The sequence below is a fragment of the Arvicola amphibius genome, chromosome X, assembly GCF_903992535.2.
Source record: "Arvicola amphibius chromosome X, mArvAmp1.2, whole genome shotgun sequence".
Taxonomy (NCBI): Eukaryota; Metazoa; Chordata; class Mammalia; order Rodentia; family Cricetidae; genus Arvicola; species Arvicola amphibius.
The window spans coordinates 60,508,123-60,528,273 of record NC_052065.1 but is presented as its reverse complement, the minus strand read 5'-3'; the positions used below and the strand labels follow the sequence as shown (position 1 = coordinate 60,528,273).

The 20,151-nt window shown below is 44.5% G+C and overlaps 1 protein-coding gene across 1 annotated transcript; it reads left to right on the top strand.

The window, feature by feature from the left end:
• Nucleotides 1-5,263: 5,263 nt before the first annotated feature.
• On the top strand, nt 5,264-9,649 carry Rps4x (ribosomal protein S4 X-linked). The gene is made up of 7 exons (XM_038316360.2): nt 5,264-5,345; nt 6,166-6,243; nt 6,652-6,832; nt 7,090-7,187; nt 8,146-8,317; nt 8,993-9,150; nt 9,456-9,649. Exons 1-7 carry the CDS (start codon nt 5,343-5,345, stop codon nt 9,555-9,557), a joined length of 792 nt encoding a protein of 263 aa, XP_038172288.1. The 5' UTR covers nt 5,264-5,342; the 3' UTR covers nt 9,558-9,649.
• The last annotated feature ends 10,502 nt before the right edge of the window (nt 9,650-20,151 follow it).

Sequence of the window (20,151 nt, the reverse complement as noted above, 5' to 3'; positions counted from 1 at the left end):
ATCTCGCCATTCCTAGTTCATAATATAGAGCTTGACACAGCATAGCCATTCAATGAATGGCAGCTGAAGGAATTTTTTTCTTTTTGCTTATTTGTCAGTTTCTTGATTTTTTAATTTATTATTTTTTAAAAATATTTATTTATTTTTATTATGTATATAATATTCTGTCTGCGTATATGCCTGCAGGCCAGAAGAGAGCACCAGATCTTATTACAGATGGTTGTGAGCCATCATGTGGTTGGCAGAAATTGAACTCAGGACCTTTGGAAGAGCAGACAATGCTCTTAACCACTGAGCCATCTCTCCAGCCCCTTAATTTATTATTTTTAATTATATGTATGTATATGTAAACCCTTGAGCCTGTGTGACTGTAGCGACATTGGACTGTCCCCCTGGAGCTGGAGCTAGAGGGGGTTGTCAGTCAGTCAATATGGGTGCTAGGACCCGAACTCTGGTATGCAGCAGTACCTACTGAGCTGGAGAGATGGCTCAGTGGTTACTATTACAAGAGGACCCAGGCTAGATTTCCAGAATCTACAAACTGTATCTTCCAGTCCTAGGGGGCCCAATACCCTCTTCTGGTGTCTGAGGACACCAGGCATTCAAGTAGTACACAGGCCTACATGCAGACAAAACACAAATACGTGGAGCCGGGCAGTGGTGGCACATGCCTTTAATCCCAGCACTTGGGAGGCAGACACAGGCGAATCTCTGTGAGTTCAAGGCCAGCCTGGTCTACAAGAGCTAGTTCCAGAACATGCTCCAAAGCTACAGAGAAACCCTGTCTCAAAAAAAACCCCACACAAATACACATAAAATAAACAAATTTTTAAAAAGTAGTACATTTTTCTTAACCTCTGAGCAATTCCTTCAGCCCTGGATTTATTCTAAGGCAATAACTCAACTGAAAGGTGCTGTCTACCATAACAATATTCCTAATAAAGGAAAAGTAAGGAAGTAAAGAAAGGGAAATCAAATGTTCAACAGCAGAGAACTTTTGTTAATTATGGGGTAACCACTTAGTGGACTATGATGCAGCTCTTAAAATGATAATTATGGAAATTATGTCGTGATTCAGAACGTGTTCCTAATATAATAAAAGCAGAATACAAAATGGCCTGAGTGCTAGGACTAAAATTATGTAAAAGTATGCATGTACACAAACCGATCAGAAAAAGAACAGGAGAGGGAACAAATGAAGACAGATGATGTGTTTAGGGTGCTTGGGAGGTGTTATTTGCAATTTACTTACCATATTCCAAATTCCCTCTATTACTGTTATAATGTCATTTGTGTATAAATATAAACTGAGAGAGAAGAGAAAATATTGAAAAGGTTGTTTTGCTTCCCTCAAGTCCTTTGACAAGCTGTGGTATAAAAACAAATAAAGCAACAGCCTTGGGAGGCAAGAGACCAGGCCCTTCACCTCGCCGACACTTCCTCTAACGGACTGTACCATCTTGAGTCGGGTCTCGGAGAATCCATGCGGGCCTTGAACTTGTGAAGCGGACAAGGATAACTTTGTGCTCCTGATCCTCCTACTTCCACCCCCCAAGTGCTGAGACTTCAGGAACACTCCACAGTGTCCTCCCTGAATCCTGTGAGCTACACCACTCCCTTCACAGTGAGCCCCAGAATGAACGCATGCAACCTTCATTATCTTAGCCCCTCGATTTTCTTTCTATCTATCCTCCCATCTTCAGTCAATTGCCCCTGGTTGTTTTGTTTGTTTGTTTCTTGCCACAGGCTTTCACCGCAGAGCCCAGGCTGGCCTCAAACTCATTAATCCTGCCTGCGGAGTGCTGAGATCACAAGGGTGTGGCGCCATGCCCACTTCATTGCTTCTTTCCAGTAGTCAGAACAGATTTTCCTCTAAAAGTTGCCTTAGTTTTAAACAAGGACTCCTTTCCCTCCTTCTTAACACTGTCTCGCGGGGAAGCGCTAAGAAAACAGTGTTCTTTTGTTCCTTTGCAGATTACTAATGGGTAAAGAGAACACAGAGACAGAAATCTGTAAAATGGAACCTCTTGAGTCGGGAGCTCAGGCCCACAGTGGGGGGAATAGGATGGCGAGATGAGCAGGCTGTTGACTCAATTTCTTCGTTCAGCATCTTTTTACCAAGTGCTGGATGAAGTGCCAAGTTCTCCATCAGTTGTAAAGGGTCTGCCTGAATGAGCTAGGACAACGCTGTCCTGGGGATGCCCAGCTTAGTAGAGAGCAGGCAAGCCCATCGCTCCTTCCTGCCTGTGGAACTAAGTGCTGTAGTTAGGCTCCAGGAGCAGGGAGAATGAGGTATTTATCCCGTCTGAGGAGGACCCAAGGACCCAGGCAACTCTCAGACAAAGAGTGGAGCTACAGGCATCTCTAAAGCTGAGGAGGGGGGTTAGGCGGTACTGTGAAGAGGATTGGGCTGCTTGTGGCAGTTTTCAAGTTGAGGAATCTTGGGATCCACAGGCAGTCTTGCAAGAGCCAGCCCCTCCCCACCCCCACTTCCTAAAGTGGCTCTTTCAGGGGATTTGAGAGCCAGAGGATGGGAGGAGTGCTGTCTTCTGGCCACGATGTGGCCAGTGTGCTCATGAATTCAGCAGCTGTGCTTTCGTGCGCGAGACCTGTAAAAGATCCCGTCATTAACATTCCACCACGTCATAGGGGAGGAGCTCAGGAGGCCCCATCCTTAGCTGCAGAGCTATCGGCTGTTAATGGCTACTGAAGAGTCGTTTTTCTTCGAGGATGTAGTCACTGTTGTGTTGCCCATGATATAGTAAACAACCCCACACCCATTCACATACAAGTAAAAATTTAAATTCAACGGGTGTTTTGTTTGTTTGGGTTTTGAGGAGTTGTTTTGTTTTTGAGATACGGTCTCACCGTGAAAGACTATGGTCTCACTAAGGAAGGAAGCCAACGTGGTGGTACATGGCCTTTAATTCTGGCAGAGGCAGACAGATTCTGTGAGTTTCAGGCCAGCAAGGTCTAGAGACCCTGTCTCAAACAAATAAACAAACACACAAAATACATTAAAGTACAAAGGGGTGTGTTGGAAGAAGGAGGGTTCCAGAGGGAGGAATGGGCTATGACAGGGGAATGGGACTGGGCAGTGGTGGCGCAGGCCTTTAATCTCAGTGCCGGGGAGGCAGAGGCAGGTAGAACTCTGAGGCCAGTCTGGTCTATAGGGTGAATTCCAGGACAGCCAGGGCTGTTACACAGAGATATCCTATCTAAGGGGATGGCAGTGGGGGGCGGGGGGGAAATGGGGTATATGACTATGACCAAAATACATTATACACACATATGAAATTGTCAGAGAATCACTACAGTATTCTTTCTTTTTAAATAAAAGAAAGGGGCTGGAGAGATGTCTCAGCTATTAAGAGCACTTGTTCCTGTAGAGGACCTGAGTTCAACTCCCAGAACACGGCAGTTCACAGTTTTCTATAACTCTAGTTCCAGGGAATCCAAAGTCCTCTTCTGACCTCTGGAGACACCAGGCATGCAAGTGGTGCACAGACTAAATGCCAGAAAACACTCATACACATAAAAAATAAAATAAATAAACTTTAAAAAATTAATTGGATTAAAAGTTTATCACAAAGAAGTAGAGACTAGTGGTTAGCTGAGCCTGGAAAGGGTGCAAAGAGGATGCTTAGTGGATGTCCAGTGAGGCAGTGAGGGTTGAAAAGATCTGCTTGCGTGCTTCAAAATAGGTAGGAGAGAAGATTCTGAATGCTGCCAATACAAAGAAGTTATAAAGGTCTGAGGCGAGAGATGTAGCAATTACTCTGAACTGATCATTATACATTATATACATGCATAGGCGGGTCATTTTCTACCCCATAAATCTTTACAATTGCTATATATCAACTAAAAATAAAGATAAAGCCCAGTGGTGGTGGCATTCACCTTTAACCCCAGCACTCAGAAGGCAGAGGCAAATGGATCTCTGAGTTTGAGGCCATCTTGGTCTACAGAGTGAGTTCTATGACAGCCAGAGCTACACAGAGAAACCCTGTCTCAAAAACGCGTATTATTATTATTATTATTATTATTTAGACTGGCCATAGTGGTACATGCCTTGGGAAGATGAGGCAGGAGGATCTTGAGTTGGAGGCCAGCCTAGTCTATCTAGAAGATCCTGTCTCAAAATATTAAAAATATATAGTCTGCTTGCTTCTAGTCTCAGGCACTTGGTAGGCTGAGGCAGGAGGATTGTTTGAGTCTAAAAGTTACAAGTCATTCTTAGAGAGATCTGTCTCCAAAACAAAACAGAACAACAGCAGCAACAAAAAACAAAAGCCCACCAACTACATAGACTGGGGTGGGGTGCATGGCTGTGCACCGAACTCTCAGAAGGCTGAAGCAGAAGAATCATGAATCTGAAGCTAGCCTGGGTTATATAATGAAGTTCTGTCTCAAAAAAATATATATGTATATTTTATCCATATATGTACATAGAAAACATGAATCCTCCCCAGCAGCCATTAGTGCCAATCAATCATATATATATATATATATATATATGATTATATAATTATACACACATATATATGAGAGACAGGAGGACAAGAGGAGAAGAGGGGAGAGAAGGGGGGAAAACCTCTTCATAATAGTTTGAAGGGATTGGATCTTTGGGGTTTAGGATGGGCAGAGTTCACCCACCTAGGGGAGGCCACAGACAATTGAGAGGGAGGGATCTATTCCTTCAGAGCAGGAAATGGAGAATGAAGGACAGCTTCAAAGTAGGAAAGTAGAATAGCCAGACACTCTCTAATGTTCCCTCTCTTCCCTTATAATACGACAAGTGCCAAATGACTTATACAGGAATGACTGGGCAGGGTGCCAGGTTCAAGCAGATCTCCTACCCTCTCACCCTGGATGGTCTATTTGCTTCAGCAATCTGCACAAAAGCAAAAGAGAAAAGTCTCTTAGTATGAAGCTGACTGGCTCAGGAACTCTGGAAGACAATGTATAAGATATATAAGAAAAGTATCAAGTATTAAAATGTATCTTTTCATCCCCCAACCATCTGTACGAGCATTCTCCTTGCAGGCAGATGTCTGGTGCGGTTGGTCTAGGCATCCCCAGCATTCACCACTCAGCCTGGAAAGGCACTCAGCACATAGAGAACAAGTGTGTGTGTTGGGGGTTGAAAATCAGTTTCTCAGCCTCGGTTTCCCAGCTTAGGACCTCTGACCTCCCGCCAGCAGATGGCAAGAGAGAGTCCCCGCCCAGTGGGAAAGGCTGAGACTGGGCGGAGCATCCCAGGCTCCGGCGCGCGCAGCCTCCGACCCTAATTTCTTCGTTTACCGGAAGAAGGCGAGTCTCTTTCCGTTCCCAGCGCAGCCATGGTAAGACGGGGTAGAGCGAGCTCTTGGGTTCCATCGGCTTCCATCCTCCCTGATCGGGACTACCCGGGGTTATCAGGGCTCGTGAGGCCGACTGCAGGATGGAGACGAAGGCAGCACTGCCGCTGGCTGGCGGAGATGGGCTCTATGGCGAGGGCCATAACTGGCCTGGGCTAGGGTGGGAAGTCTGTCGCAGAGAGCAAGGCCTTTGGGTCGATCACACCTTCCCTAGGCTCTGGAGAAGCGTTTCTTCTCCTAGGCAGCAGCTGTGAGGGGTCGGGAGTGCAGACTGCAAGCCTGGGGCAGGTGGGAGCCGCGTCTGCTTGGAGAATGGGCTCTTGGCTTGTCCCGTTTGTCTTTTTGTCACGGACTTAACTTTACATTATAGCGGGCAAACTTCTGTTCGAAGCATTAAAAAAAGGCTTCCTTCCGCTTTTGAATGTGGAAGTTAGTATCAGTCGTTTAGTATACAAAGGAGCAGTACACGTGGTAGTGCCGAGGTTAGATTGATTTCTGAACCTGAAACCTTTATGTCCATCTGGCTGTGTGCTACTACTGCACTTTTTGATTGACAGTTGAGATAACGTCCCAGGCCATTTTCTGTTGCTGTCTGCCTGCGCGTCTTGGATTCAGTCGCTGGACAGTTACCAAGCATGGTGCCGTAGAAAGAATAGAGGTTTTTTTGTGAGCAGGCACACTTAGGCAGTATGGTGGAGTAAATGTGAAAGTCAGTTCAATTAACGGACTTAAAAAAGTGGGCTTTGTAAGCTGCGGTTGAAAGACCTGAAACAATTTTAACAATGTTTCGTTTAAAACTTCTCAGGCTCGTGGTCCCAAGAAACATCTGAAGCGTGTAGCAGCTCCAAAACATTGGATGCTGGATAAACTAACCGGCGTGTTTGTAAGTATTGTCATGGTGTGAGTGTCTTAAAGTATACCTTTAGCAAGCGTCTTTATTCATAAGGCTGAATGTAGAGGAACTTTAACTCTCTGCTCTTACAAGACCTCTATCTTACCTCAATTTAGTTTGTTTCATTTGCTCCACGTGCTACATACTTACATGGCTACATAGAATCAGGTCTCAAAGTAGGTAGGTATTCTTTGAAGGAGAAAATGCTGTGGAATTTTTAAGGCTGAAATTTTTTTTAAAGTTTCTAAACACCACCCCCGTGTAAATAACCCACGTTTTGGTGCAGTTTCCAAAGCTTGGGACTTAGCCTTGTTTTCACAGAGTTCCAAACTGGGTAATAGGTTTGATTGGATCCTATAAATGGTTTTCCTAAAGTGACGGTTTTAAATTTTTTTGCAGGCGCCTCGTCCGTCCACTGGCCCTCACAAGCTGAGGGAATGTCTGCCTCTGATCATTTTCCTGAGGAACAGGCTTAAGTATGCCCTGACTGGCGATGAAGTGAAAAAGATCTGCATGCAGCGCTTCATTAAGATTGATGGCAAAGTCAGGACCGATATAACCTACCCTGCTGGGTTTATGGGTGAGTGTTCAGGAAAGGCACTTGGTGGTGGCCACCAGCCCTTGACTTCCTTCCCCCCAAAATGGAAGGCAATAAGAAAGGACTAGTATTTTTATGGTTGTGGGGATATACGTACTTGTGAGTAAACTTCTGAAAACCAAGTTCCCATTTACTTTAAAAAATTTTTTTGTGGAGTTGTAAGAGCGTGGCTCCCCTCCCCCAGTTCGTCTTTCTGGGGTAATGAGGGTCACTATGGTAACTTTATTCTTTGATATCAGATGTCATCAGCATTGACAAGACTGGAGAGAACTTCCGTCTGATTTATGACACCAAGGGTCGCTTTGCCGTTCATCGTATTACACCTGAGGAGGCCAAGGTGAGTATGGCACTTGTTGGAGCCTGTGGCTCCTGATCATGGGGGTGAGGGAGATCAGCAGAGATTAAAGTGCACCTAGAAATGAGTTAACAGGAGTGAGGTTTTGCTTTGACTTCTGTTGGTTCTGAGTACTGAGCCCAGTTTCTCACATGATGAGCACATGCTCTGCCCCAGCCTCTCTTAGTCTCTATGTAAGGTCTGTTGTTGGCTGTCTTGAAGCTTATTTTTGTGGTTGTCTTTTAAAAGCAAGGAGAATGATTTCTAGAAATTAGTTTTGATGAAGAACCAGAAACTGTTTGGGTTTTTTGTTTGTTTTTCAAGATAGGATTTCTCTAGCTTTGGAGCCTGTCCTAGAACTCTAGTAGACCAAACTGGCCTCGAAATCAGGGATTAAAGGCGTGCACCACCCTGAAAGACTGACAGTCTTTAAGACTGGTTTAATTCAGTTGTAGATTTATTTTGTGTACAGTATTTTTGTCTACATGTATTCCTGCAGGCCAGAAGAGGGCACCAGACCTCATTACAGATGGTTGTGAGCCACCATGTGGTTGCTGGGAATTGAACTCAGGACCTTTGGAAGAGCAGGCAATGCTCTTAACCGCTGAGCCATCTCTCCAGCCCCAGCTGTAGATTTTTAACAAAGGTTTAGGACTTCTTGAATTACTGTTTAATGAAAGTTAATTTTGATGGTATAGCTTCTTACTGTGCTGCCCTGTTATCAGTGGGCTGGAGGGCATGTCCTGTGGCCGCCAGTGATTTGATATCTTCAAGCATATTAAATAGTATACCAAATTGAAATGCCTGGTGGAATAATTGTTTAGACAAACTGCTAATGTGTGGTTCGTGCAGCAGAAAATGCCACTGGGATTTTTGAAGCCAGTAACTTGGGGGGCCTAGAAACAACTAATAAGGTGTGTATGAGCTGGACTAAATGTGTTTAACTCTTTTATACTTTCAGTACAAGTTGTGCAAAGTGAGAAAGATCTTTGTGGGCACAAAAGGAATCCCACATCTGGTGACCCACGATGCTCGCACTATTCGCTACCCTGATCCCCTCATCAAGGTGAATGACACCATTCAGATTGATTTGGATACGGGCAAAATAACTGACTTCATCAAGTTTGACACTGGTAAGCATCCTCTCTCCCTTTGGTGACTTGTAAGAGTAATTTTTGTTGGTTTTCTGGGGTATTTTTTTCCCAGGTATAAGTTTTGGTAAGCTTTGTGGATCAGGGGATTAGGTTTTATGAGCTGGCCTATATACTTAGAATAGTCTTGGTGAGTGAGATACGAAAGATTTCCTGCTTCTACAATGGTCCTATTAGTGCAAAACTATTACCAGCTAATCAAGGTGAAGGCAGATAGGCTACAAGTTGAAGACCAGGCCGGACAACTTAGATTGGCAGAACACAATATAGGCATTCATTTTCAGACTGACTAATGGTGATGTAAGCATCTTTAGTGGTGCTAGCATGGTGCCTGGGGTGTGTCGATCACAACTGTATTGGGACTAGAAGTCAGGCAGGCAAGAGACCCGAGAAGTTCTTCAAGCAGTTAGATAACCTTTGGGGGTTGGGTCATTAGCTGTGATTGAGGGTGGGAACAAATCTTAAGGCTACAGATTTGTAGAAGTTTGCCTGGCAGAAGGGCTAAACTGGCTTGGCTTTTCTTTGGGGGAGGGGTTTGCAGTGCTGGTGGTTGAGCCCAGGATCTTGTGGGAGCTCAACACTCCTGGGCTGCTTTGCTTGTTGCATTGGCTATTAGGAGTTCAGTTTTGCTTGAAGCAGATTGTTTCTTTTGCCTAGGTAACCTGTGTATGGTGACTGGGGGTGCTAACTTGGGAAGAATTGGTGTGATCACCAACAGAGAGAGACATCCCGGCTCTTTTGATGTGGTCCATGTGAAAGATGCCAATGGCAACAGCTTTGCCACCCGGCTTTCCAACATTTTTGTTATTGGCAAGGTGAGTCTGGGTTTCCCTTCCCAGCAGCCTGGATATATGGAGGAATAGGCAGTGCTGGGCATCTTTGGTGTGTTAGAAGCAAGGAGCCCTATTGCTATGGAATAAGTGGTTTGTGGGTGTTTTTCTTAGAAATAAATGGCCCTCCTTAATTATGCCAACTACATAGTAAACTTGGGAGGAGGTATTAAGTATGAAGGGTATTGTCATATCTCTAGGTGTGGGCAGTGGTTGAACAAAATGACAGCAGCAACAGCCAATTGTGTCCTATGCTATCTTGCTAATGGAGTTGTTTTAATTATTTCTAGGGCAACAAACCATGGATTTCTCTTCCCCGAGGAAAAGGAATCCGCCTCACAATTGCTGAAGAGAGAGACAAGAGGCTAGCGGCCAAACAGAGCAGTGGGTGAAACGGTCTCTAAGAGACACGCTGGAGACGTATTTCCACTCTTGCTAACAAGCCTTTCTAGGCAACGTGCTAGATTAAACAGCATGATGAAAACTACTTGTGGTTTTGTGTTGCCTTACTTTGTTTTCTTAGATTGGGTTTGGGTTTCTCTGTATCTTTAACTCACTTTATAGACCAGGCTGGCCTTGAACTCAAAAGAGATCCACCTGTTCCTACTTCCAAAGTGCTGGGATTAAAGGCGTGCACTCCCAGCACCTGGCTATGTTGTTGCCTTTTTCAAAAATAAATTGCTATTTTATAGCATGAATAGTGATCAGTTTCTGGGACTGATCTAGGTATGTTAAGCTCTGGGTGAGTCAGACCTATGCAGCTTTGTGTGATACCGAAGCTCGAACCCAGGGCTTTGCTCTACACCTATATAGGTAATGTGTGGCTGAGTTTGAAGGGGACTGAATGAATGGCCCTGGCTGGCATGGAACTTGGCAGTGATCCTCCTGCCCTTAGAAAATAAGAGACTAGCAAGCAAACGCAAACAGCAGTGAATGAAATGGTCTCTAGGAGACATGCTGCAGGAGTATTTGTACTCTTGCTTCTAGCCTATTGTAGGCTGAGCTACTATACCCAGCCCTCTTTGCCTTTTCGGGAAAGATTTGTGCTGGCCTTAGTCCCAAATGCAGTTGTCAGGCAAGCCATATGTGTAGGGTGAAAATCTCCTGGCATTAGAGACTATACTATCAGTCTCTCTCAAGAGCATTGTCTAGGTTTCTGTTAGCGTCTGGAGGCCTGATGGTTTGGTTTCTAAAATCTTAAAGCACACTCATGTCAACAGTGAAGCAGACAAATGGCCCTGAGATGAGACAGACCAAAATAAACAAGTTTATCCACTGCGGTTTAGGTCCCTGCACCAGCGGCAGGATGGGCTTTGCGCTCCTGTCAGCACTGAGGAGCAGCTGAACGTCTACTGGAAGCAGTGTTCTATTAAATAACCTCGTGGGTTAGGAATGGGTGTAGGAATAAATGCTAGCCATGTGCTGAGGGTGAGGAGGGAGGCATGTATGTAAGTGGCTCTTTGCTACATATTTCCTAGTAGATTTAAGAAAAATACTTAGCATGGTGTCTTCCTTTTCCAAATAAAAATTATACTAGCTGGTTTCTGAGACAGGATTTCTCTAACAGCCCTGGCTGTCCTGGAACTAGCTCTTGTAGACCAGGCTGGCCTCAAACGCACAGAAGAGCTCTGCCTGCCTAGTGCTGGGATTAAAAACCCCCATAGGAAAAGGAAAAAACCCCAGAGATAACCACTACTTGTCTACACTAGCCTTTTAAGTTGGCAAAATATGATATAAAATGGTTTGTTAAATATATGTACATTATGGGATGGTTACATTCTATGACACTAACCCGTACCTGTACTGTAGTTTCTATCCCTGCCATCTCAACCCAGTAGCCAGAGGGATGCTGTTTAAAGGTATAATAAGCCCTGGTGTTTCAGAGGTTGCATGTGGCCCCCACTGCTCTCAGACCAAAGCCACAGTCATATCACAAGGACCTGCAAGGCCCTTACAAATGTGCCCCCAGACCTCATCTACCCACCCCACCCCCAAGTCTATTTCAGCCACACTGGCCTCCATGCCATTTCCTTTTGGAGGCAGTCCAGTCTCAACTCAGGCCAAAATCCTCACACTTTGGCCTTCCGGGTAGATGGGACTGCAGTTAGTGCCCCACGGCAATCCTGTTTGCAGTATGTCTTATCCTGGTATTACACGATCACCCCATCATTTGGGAACAGAGATTACCATGCATGTCACAGTTGCTGTGGCAAATAATTGAAAGAAACTATGTACAACTAGTCTTTACAGTAAAATAATGGAGCTATTGACTCCTAAGGAGAGGGAAGGGGCAAAGGCAAAACCTGTTTATTCAGCCATCCCTCCAGCTGCAAGTGATCATGGGAAATGCTTGAGATAGTTAACTAAAGGGAGGACTTTAGGCTCCATAAGGATGGGGTAGGACTTAGAGGTGATGCAGATGTTTTCAGGTCACCAAGGCTCCTTCCTGTAAGTAATCTCACCTGGGTGTACTCTTGAACAAATTCCACTGGTTCAGCACGCTCTACTCCGGTGGAATCTTTACATTGATCTGTCTTTGCTTGGTGCCCTGTCTGGAGTGAAGAGATACTTGTTCACATCCCCAGGGAAATTTCACTCAACACTTGGCTGTTTCTTTTATTATTATTATTATTATTATTATTATTATTATTATTATTAGATAGGGCCTCAAGCCGGGTGGTGGTGGTGCACGCCTTTAATCCCAGCACTCGGGAGGCAGGAGGATTGTAAATTCAAAGCCTGCTTGGGCTACATGGGAAGTTAAAGTTTAGCGTGGGTAATTTAATATGACCCTGTGATGGCAATTGGATCCCTGTGAGTTCAAGGCCAGCCTGGGCTACAGAGTGAGTTCCAGGACAGGCTCCAAAGAAACCAGAAAATAACCAAACAAGCAAACAAACAAACAAAAAAAACTTAATGGAACTGTTATCAGCTTGGAACATGGTATTTGAGGAAACCTGAATCTCTATTCCTGGGCCATCGTCTCTCATATTTGGCTCCAGAATAAACTGTCTCTTAGCCTCTTTGAGGTTAAGAGTTCTGGTTTTACATTAACAGCACTATACACTGGTGTGGGGGGAGGGGAGTTTGGAATATTCTCAAAAATACCAAAAAGGTCAGAGTGTTAAATCCAAATCACCTAGGGAAACACAAGCTCCATTTGCTCATTAACATTCTACTACATTTGCTTTGTTTGGTAAGCTACCTCGTGAATGTTGTGTTGTTTTTAGATGTTCATCCCTATAGTTGGGACTATAACCTGCAGCTGGCTGCTGTAAGACTTTAAGACAATTCTGAAGCCATTTCTGACAATTCTGAATCCTCTCGGCCTCTATGCCATAGTGCTTCCCCTCCTCCCCTGGGAACCAAGGACCTAACAGCTACACATGCATGTACTCAGTTCCTGAACAATTACCCATGGACGTATGTTTTGATTCAGTCCCCTGGGAAACGGGGTCAAAATGACCTCTTACCTCATCTGATCTGGCAACAGCTCTCCAGCCAATTATTGGTAATAGCCCTTTTGAATAAGCCAATCACAACCCCCCTTGCTTCTATGGCCTTCTCCTTTAAAAGTAGCCTGTACCAGCTGTTCAGGGTCTCTTGGCTTCCCGAATGCTGAGGGACCCTGTCACGACAGAATTAATAAAATCCTCTTGCTTTTGCGTCGGCTGTGGTGTGAGAGGTGGTCTCTGGGGGCGACTCCTCCTCGGTGTTTGGACGCTAGAGTCCAACAGCTGCCCTTCCTGTTTATCTCACTCTCTTCTTCCTTCTTTCCATATTTCTGCCTTTCCTTCCTTTGTCCCTCAGCCCTCCTGGCTAAGCCTTTGAGTGTCTGATATTTCAGGTGAATGCCACCAGGCCCACCTAGGAAACTTTTTAAGCAACTGGCCCCCAGCCTGGGAAATGTTTGGGAAAGTTTGACGAAGGTTTGAAGATGGATTATCTTTTCAGCCAAAAAGTCTTATGAATGCCGACTGAACAGCGGGGGTCTGAAGAGGATTTAGGACCACCATGAGCAAGCTTCCAAGTTTCTTAGGGAAAGGGGATATTTTATACTTCGGGAAAGTGACCTTCATTAATGTGTACCCTGTGTCTTTAGAGAGAGAAGCAGGACATTCATAACTTAAGTTACACAACGGGGATCACACTTTCTCTGGTAGGGGAGTGGGGCTTGGTTACTGTGACCAAGCAACACGACAGTGGTCAGGCTGCTACCAACCCCCAGGCGGCAGGGGACACTGGGTATTCTTGTCCTGCTTGCAGGATTACAGGTGTGTGCCACAGACCTCTGGGGTTTGGTTCACTAAGGAAAAATTTCTACCCCAATACCATGTTGGAATAATGAACTTAGGAAATTAGGCAGTATCATTAGAATAAGCTACAGGTTTTCAAACAAAATGGCTTATATGCAGTGTCTAAAAGAATTGAGAAAGGGACTGGAGTGGTGGAACTCGCTGTAATTTAAAGCAACTACAAATTTAAAAGTCCAGTCTTTTAGGGCCATTGAGATGGCTCAGCAGGCAAAGGCGCTTGCTGTATAAGACTAATGTCCTGAGTTCAAGGCCTGGAACTCACAGAAAGGTGATGGAGAGAGAACTGACTTCATAAGTTGTCCCCTGACCTCCGCATGTGCACCCATTCACACACCAAAACAATGAATGAAAAACTGTGTAATGTACAAAATCTCTTAACTGTGACTCCTATAAGATAAGAAGCAAATTACAGCCCAAAGATAGTGGCACACGCTTTTGACCCCAGCACTCAGGACACAGAGGCAGGAGGATTTCTGTGAGTTCAAGGCCAGCCTGGTCTACAAAGCGAGTTTCAGGACAGCCAAGGTTACACAGAGAAACCCTGTCTCAAAAAATAAAAAAGAAAGAAAGAAAGAAAGAAAGAAAGGAAGGAAGGAAGGAAGGAAGGAAGGAAGGAAGGAAGGAAGGAAGAAAGGAAAGGAAAGGAAAAGAAGTTACATAGTTCCAACACATAATAGCAGAGTAATCATTCCTGTTCCAAAAGGGAAGAGTGGGGCATAGGAAGAAACAATCACATCAAAACAAAACTGACAAAGAAAACCTTGAGCAAACAAACCAAAAATAAAAATAACTAAAAGACACCCTATTGACTTCATATTTATATTGCTACATTTTACTATTACCTATGCCCTCGTGGTTGCTTGAATCTGTTGTGCCTGCGCGGTATCACAAGGATCTGTTCCCCGCACCTGATTAATGAAATCACACCTGTAGCTGCCAACATTATAAATCAGTGCTTAGCTAATGATCTAGAACAGCGGTTTTCAACCTGTGGGTTATGATCCACTTGGGGTGGGTCGAACAACCCTTGCACAGGGATCACCTAAGACCATCAGAAAACACAGATTTTTACATTTTGATTCACAACAGTAGAACACTTACAGTTATGAAATGGCAACAAAAATAATTTTGTAGTTGGGCGTCACCACAACATAAGGAACTGTGTATTAAAGAATCACAGCATTAGAAAGATTGAGAACCATGGGTCTAGTACACAATGGAGACAATGTTAGGAATGCAGATTTGAGTGGAGCAGTAGAGATGCACACTTATAATCCCAGCATTCTGGGAGGCAGAGACAGGCAAATCTCTGCGAATTTGAGGTCAGCCTGGCCTACGAATGAGCTCCAGACACAGAGAAACTCTTTCTCGAAAAACAAACAAAAATGCAGATTAGATTTGAAGTGTATTGTGGTTAAGCATACTGGTGTATGTCTGTAATCCCAGTATTTGGGAGGCTAAGAAAGACAGGAAGAGTGTGAATTAAAGGCTATCCTGGGCTACAGGGTGAGACTGCACTGTCATTGTCTCTGGTCATAGTGGCTCCGCCTGTAATCATAGCACATGGAAGGGGAATCAGGAGTTATCCTTGGCTACATATCAAGTTTGGGGCTAGCCTGGGCTGCCTGAGACTACTGTATTAAAAAAAAGCCAGGCAGTGGTGGTGCATGCCTTTAATCCCAGCATTCAGGAGGCAGAGACAGGCAGATCTCTGTGGCCAGCCTGGTCTACAGAGCGAGTTCCAGGGCAGGCTCTAAAGCTTCAGAGAAACCCTGTCTCAAAAATAAAAAAAAAAAATATTTTAGATGTCCCTAATATTTTTAGTTTTGATAAAAGCTGTTTCTAAACCAGTGACTGTCATTTTAAAAAAAGAATAGGGTCTCACTATGCAGCCCTGGCTGACCTAAATCTCAAAGAGATTTTCCTGCCTCTTCGTCCTAAGTGTTCAGGTTAAAGGCTTGTATCACCCACCATGCATGATAACTCTGGAAAATTAACGATTGTCTCTGCCAGTCTGTACAAGCCTGTTGTGGTACACTGCACTATCAGGCTACCAGGCCCAGCAGGCTATGTTGGTCCTGTCCTGCCCAAGTGTCCAAAGGTACCTCAGTGCCTTTCATGAGGGCCCTCCCTCCTCCTCTACCTGACTCACGGAGCTCTGTAGAAAACCATTTCATCTGACCCTAGCCCAGTGTCTCTTCTATATTATCGTTCCATCCCTAGAATTCAGCTCAAATCCTGTTACTTGCTCTTTTGAGTGTGTGTGTGTGTGTGGGGGGGGTTGAGACAGGGTTTCTCCGTAGCTTTTAAGCCTATCATGGAACTCGCTCTGTGGACCAGACTGGTCTCAAACTCACAGAAATGCATCTGTCTCTGCCTCCAAAATGCTGGCATTAAAGGCGTGCACCACCACCGCCCAGCCTATTACTTGCTCTTAAACACCTCTTGGTTCAAAGGCATTGACTCTGAAGTCAAGTCCAAATTCCTTGGGCTTCTTGCAAGACCACTTTTCCCCCCAGTGGTCCTGAGCTACTTATCAGTTGAATGACTACACAGGAGTTCCCAGCTTCCAATTCATTGCCCACTACCACACCTTCTGTCTTTTTTCCCCATATGTATTGTAATGCTTTGTGTATGTATGTATGTGTGTGTGTAAGTCCATGTGAATACATGTGAACAATATATATGTGGAAGCCAAAAGAAGACCTATCTCTTGGAAATGTCATTACAGGAGGTTTTGAATTGTTGTATGGGTGCTGTTGAGCCATTTCTCCAGCCTACACAGAACCTCTTTCATGATTTCAAGTCTACATAGTCCCCTAACATCTAGATATTTTCTCCTGGACTGTTTCCAGACAACTGAAATTTAGTATATCCTAAAGAGGACTCATCATTTTCCTTCCCCATGCCACCTTCAGGAGCCTACGATTCCTGTAGTCCTTGATTTTTTTTTTATTTGTTTTACTCCTTTCTTTCCTTATATTTTCTTTTACTTATTAGTTTTACTTTTTGAGACAGAATCTCACCATGTACCTCTGGCTGGCCTAGAACTTGATATGTAGACCAGACTCAAGTGATCCCCTGGCCTCTGCCCTGGAGTGCCGGGGTTGAAAGTGTGCACCACCACACCGAGTACCCTCCATTTCAGTTTTTGTCAGGGTCTCACCATGTAGCTCAGGCTGACTTGGAACTTGTGGTTCTCTGGCCTCTCTGCCTTTCAGGTTCTGGAATTATGAGTGTATGTATACCATCACACCTGGCTCCTAATCTTCCTTTAGGCTCCCAAGCTCATCCTGCCCCCTTCTTCAGGTAATTTGGGCACTTTTTTCTCCAGTAACAGTTTTTCCTCACTCCACTCTCCTGCTTGCCCCTCTCCCTAACTTTATTGCCAGCTGACTCTCAACCATCCTTCAGACTGCAGTTGAGATGCTGCTCAGTCTGGCAAACATCTGGAAGATTAGGAATCCATATGTATTGTTTCCTGTCCTTCCCGCATGGATTTTGTCACACATATGACCATTGCCTGTTTAGCCTGGTATCAGTGGTACATGCCTATAATCCTAGCACTTAAGAGGTAAGGGCAGGAAGACCAGAAATTCAAGACCAACCTTGGCAATTTAAGAGAGTTCAAGGCCAGGCTAGGCTACTTAAGACGTTGTCCAGTTGAGCGTGGTGGCGCACACCTTTAATCCCAGCACTCGGGAGGTGGAGACAGGCGAATCTCTGTGAGTTCGAGGCCAGCCTGGTCTACAGAGCGAGTTCCAGGACAGTCAATGATATGCAGAGAAACCCTGACTCAAAAGAAAAAAAAAGATTTGTCCCCAAATACTTAACAAAAGCCCCCTCCAAAGCCTGCCTCCCCTAGTGGCTGTGAGGTCTGTAAGGCCCATGTTGTCCACAGCTCTGTACCAAGCACTTGCCTACTCACAGCGCACTGGATCTAAGCAGAGCGGTTTGCGAGTGAATGAATGAGAGGTGGTACATCCTGCATTTTCCCTAGAAGCCTTCCCTTCCATCTGTCTGTTTTCCTTACTGTGCTGCCAGTACTCGCTTGCTGCTGAAAACAAAGAACAGAAACTCATAGTTTTTTGCTTGTGCTTAAGGAGACAAAGTCGGAAAATGTCACCTTCTGAAATTGGAACTAATAGAATCAGGATTGAATAGATGAGATCAGCCATCTGCAAATTAATCCACCTCAAGGGTTGTTTGTAAATATGAGACAAGGGTGCTTTTTAAGTCTTTGTGGCGATCCGCATGTTGCTGCAGGCTGGGAACCTGCCAGATATAAAGAAAGTGATAATGTCAATCAATTGTAACCAGATTGCAAGTGATATTGCTGTACAAACAGGACAGCCTGTGTCCATATGGGGGCGTGAAGAGGGGTGAGCCAAAGAACATATTTTCTCTGGTCGATTATCAGTAAGTACTATGTGCAGGCCTTTCACCGCTTACGAAGCACTGCCGAGTGCTTTACTGCGGAATCTCCAAGAAGAGCCCACAAGAAAGCCATTTTACAGATAAAAATGTCCACCCCTTTACTAAGAGTGAGAGTATTATAAACTCAAGGACAGAACTACCTCTGGGGGTTGGGAATGTGTCTCATTGGAAGAGTATTTGACTAGCTTGCGTGAGGTCCAGACTTTGATCCACAGCACCACATAAACTTGGGTATGATGGTGTACACTTGGTGGAGGCAGGAGGATCAACCTTCAGCTTCATCCTCAGCTACATAAAAATATTTGATGCTAGCCTTGGCTACTGGTGATCCTGTTTCACACACACAATTATATATAATATCTGGGCAGACACAGGAAGCTCTCAGAGTGACCAGGGAGTCAACCCATTCACTTTTGTTCAGTCTAACTTTGTAATGCTTTTGGCATTGAAAAAGCTTGCCTGGGGCCTAGGACACCTTGGGGGGATGGAATGAGGGAGAATGCTGCTTACTGAGGTGGGGGAGGAGAGATCTGTCTCTTGTTTATTCAGCAAACATTTACCGGACTACAGGCACAGCTGAGTGCTTAGACCTTGACTATGGTGGCAAATAAATCATAGGGTCCCTAGCTGGTTCAGTGGCACATACCTGTAGTGCCAGTTACTCTAGAGGCTGAGGCAGGACCATTGCTTGAGCCTAGCAGTTTGAGATTAGCTAACACAACAAGACCCCATCTAAAGAAAATAAAGCAAGATATCCAACTCCTTATCAAATCAAAAACTGTAATTCCAAGGGGCCAGCAAGGAAATGATTACAATACGATGTGGGAGATGCTCTGTGAAGAAAAGCTTTCTTGTCGGACCCACAGACTGGCCATCTTCGCTAGTCTGGGGTAGGCTAATCTTAGCAAGACAAAAAGGGGCTGTGGGAATTAGTCAATGGTGCAGGAAAGGTGTTCCAGGAAAAGAACAGAAAATGAGAAGGTTTGGGAGTCTCTGACAAGGAAATGAGAGGGAAGGGGGCTGGGTGAGGAGAAGTGAAGTTAGGGAGAGGATCACAAAATCCAAAATAATACCGTAATGACTTCCTAGGAACAGGTTACAAGACAAAAGAACAAGAGCTATCTTGTTCAAATGATACTCATGAATCATGACTAGTCAATGAAATCAACACTGATTTAGCTTACTAGTCTTGATAGTATTATTTACAAAATATTTCTTTCATTTCTCTGTTTGTTTTCATTTTTTGAGACAAGGTCTAGATATGTAACCTTGGCTGGCCTGCCTGGAACTCGCTAAGTACTCCAGGCTGGCTTGAAACTCAAATAGATTCACCTGCCTCTGCCTCCTATGCTGGGATTAAAGGCATGTGCCATAGTGCCTGGCCCTGGATAAAATAAGCAGAGGTAACTGGCATCATATTATTAAATTACATAATTGCCAAAGCTGGCATGTTTTGTGGTTCGAGTCACCCCTGAGGCTGAGCTGGGGGAGCCCATGAGTTTGGGGTCAGCCTCAGCAACATACTTGGATATTGTCTCTAAAAGAAAAAAAAATGTTTTCAGGAAACTGAGGGTGTAGATCAGAATAGAATGAGTATATGCCTAGAATTTGCTAGGCCTGGGGTTCAATCTCCAGCACTGCAAAATAGTAAAATAAAAAATAAATACTACCAAAGGCTATGAAGTGTTGCGGAATATTACTTTAGCTAGGCAAAGATGTGTTACATTTGCGTATACTGCATTTGTCTAATGATGTAAAGATGTATTGCTTTGCCTTCCTAAGGTACCTGATTGGTCTGGGGGAAAAAAAAGCTGAACTGCCAATAGCTAGGGAATAGAGGGATAGGCAGGGCTGGTGGACACAGAGAATAAGTAGGAAGAACCTAGACTCAAAGGAGGATAAGTAGGGAGAATGAGGGAGATGCCTGAGGCTAGCCAGCCTGATAAGGAGTAGAAAATACAAAATAAAAGGTTAAAAAACCCTGAGGCAAAATGTAGATAAAGAGAAACAGGTTACTTTAAGTAAAAGAGCTAGTGGGACAAGCGTAAGATAAGACCAAGCATAAGATAAGACCAAGCATTCAAAACTGATGATAAGTCTCTTGTGAGCACCTGGGGGCTGGCAGTGAGAAAGCCAGTGGTTGGCTTGGCATCAGAATCAAGTTCTCAATGGACTCCAGAACCCATCCTATAATGTCTAATGGTACAACCCTTCATCACACGAGTACAGGAAT

Coding starts and splice junctions, on each gene's coding strand:
- Rps4x (XM_038316360.2), top strand. Junction 6,244..6,651: donor ATAAACTAACCGGCGTGTTT/GTAAGTATTGTC, acceptor ATTTTTTTGCAG/GCGCCTCGTCCGTCCACTGG. Junction 7,188..8,145: donor TTACACCTGAGGAGGCCAAG/GTGAGTATGGCA, acceptor TTATACTTTCAG/TACAAGTTGTGCAAAGTGAG.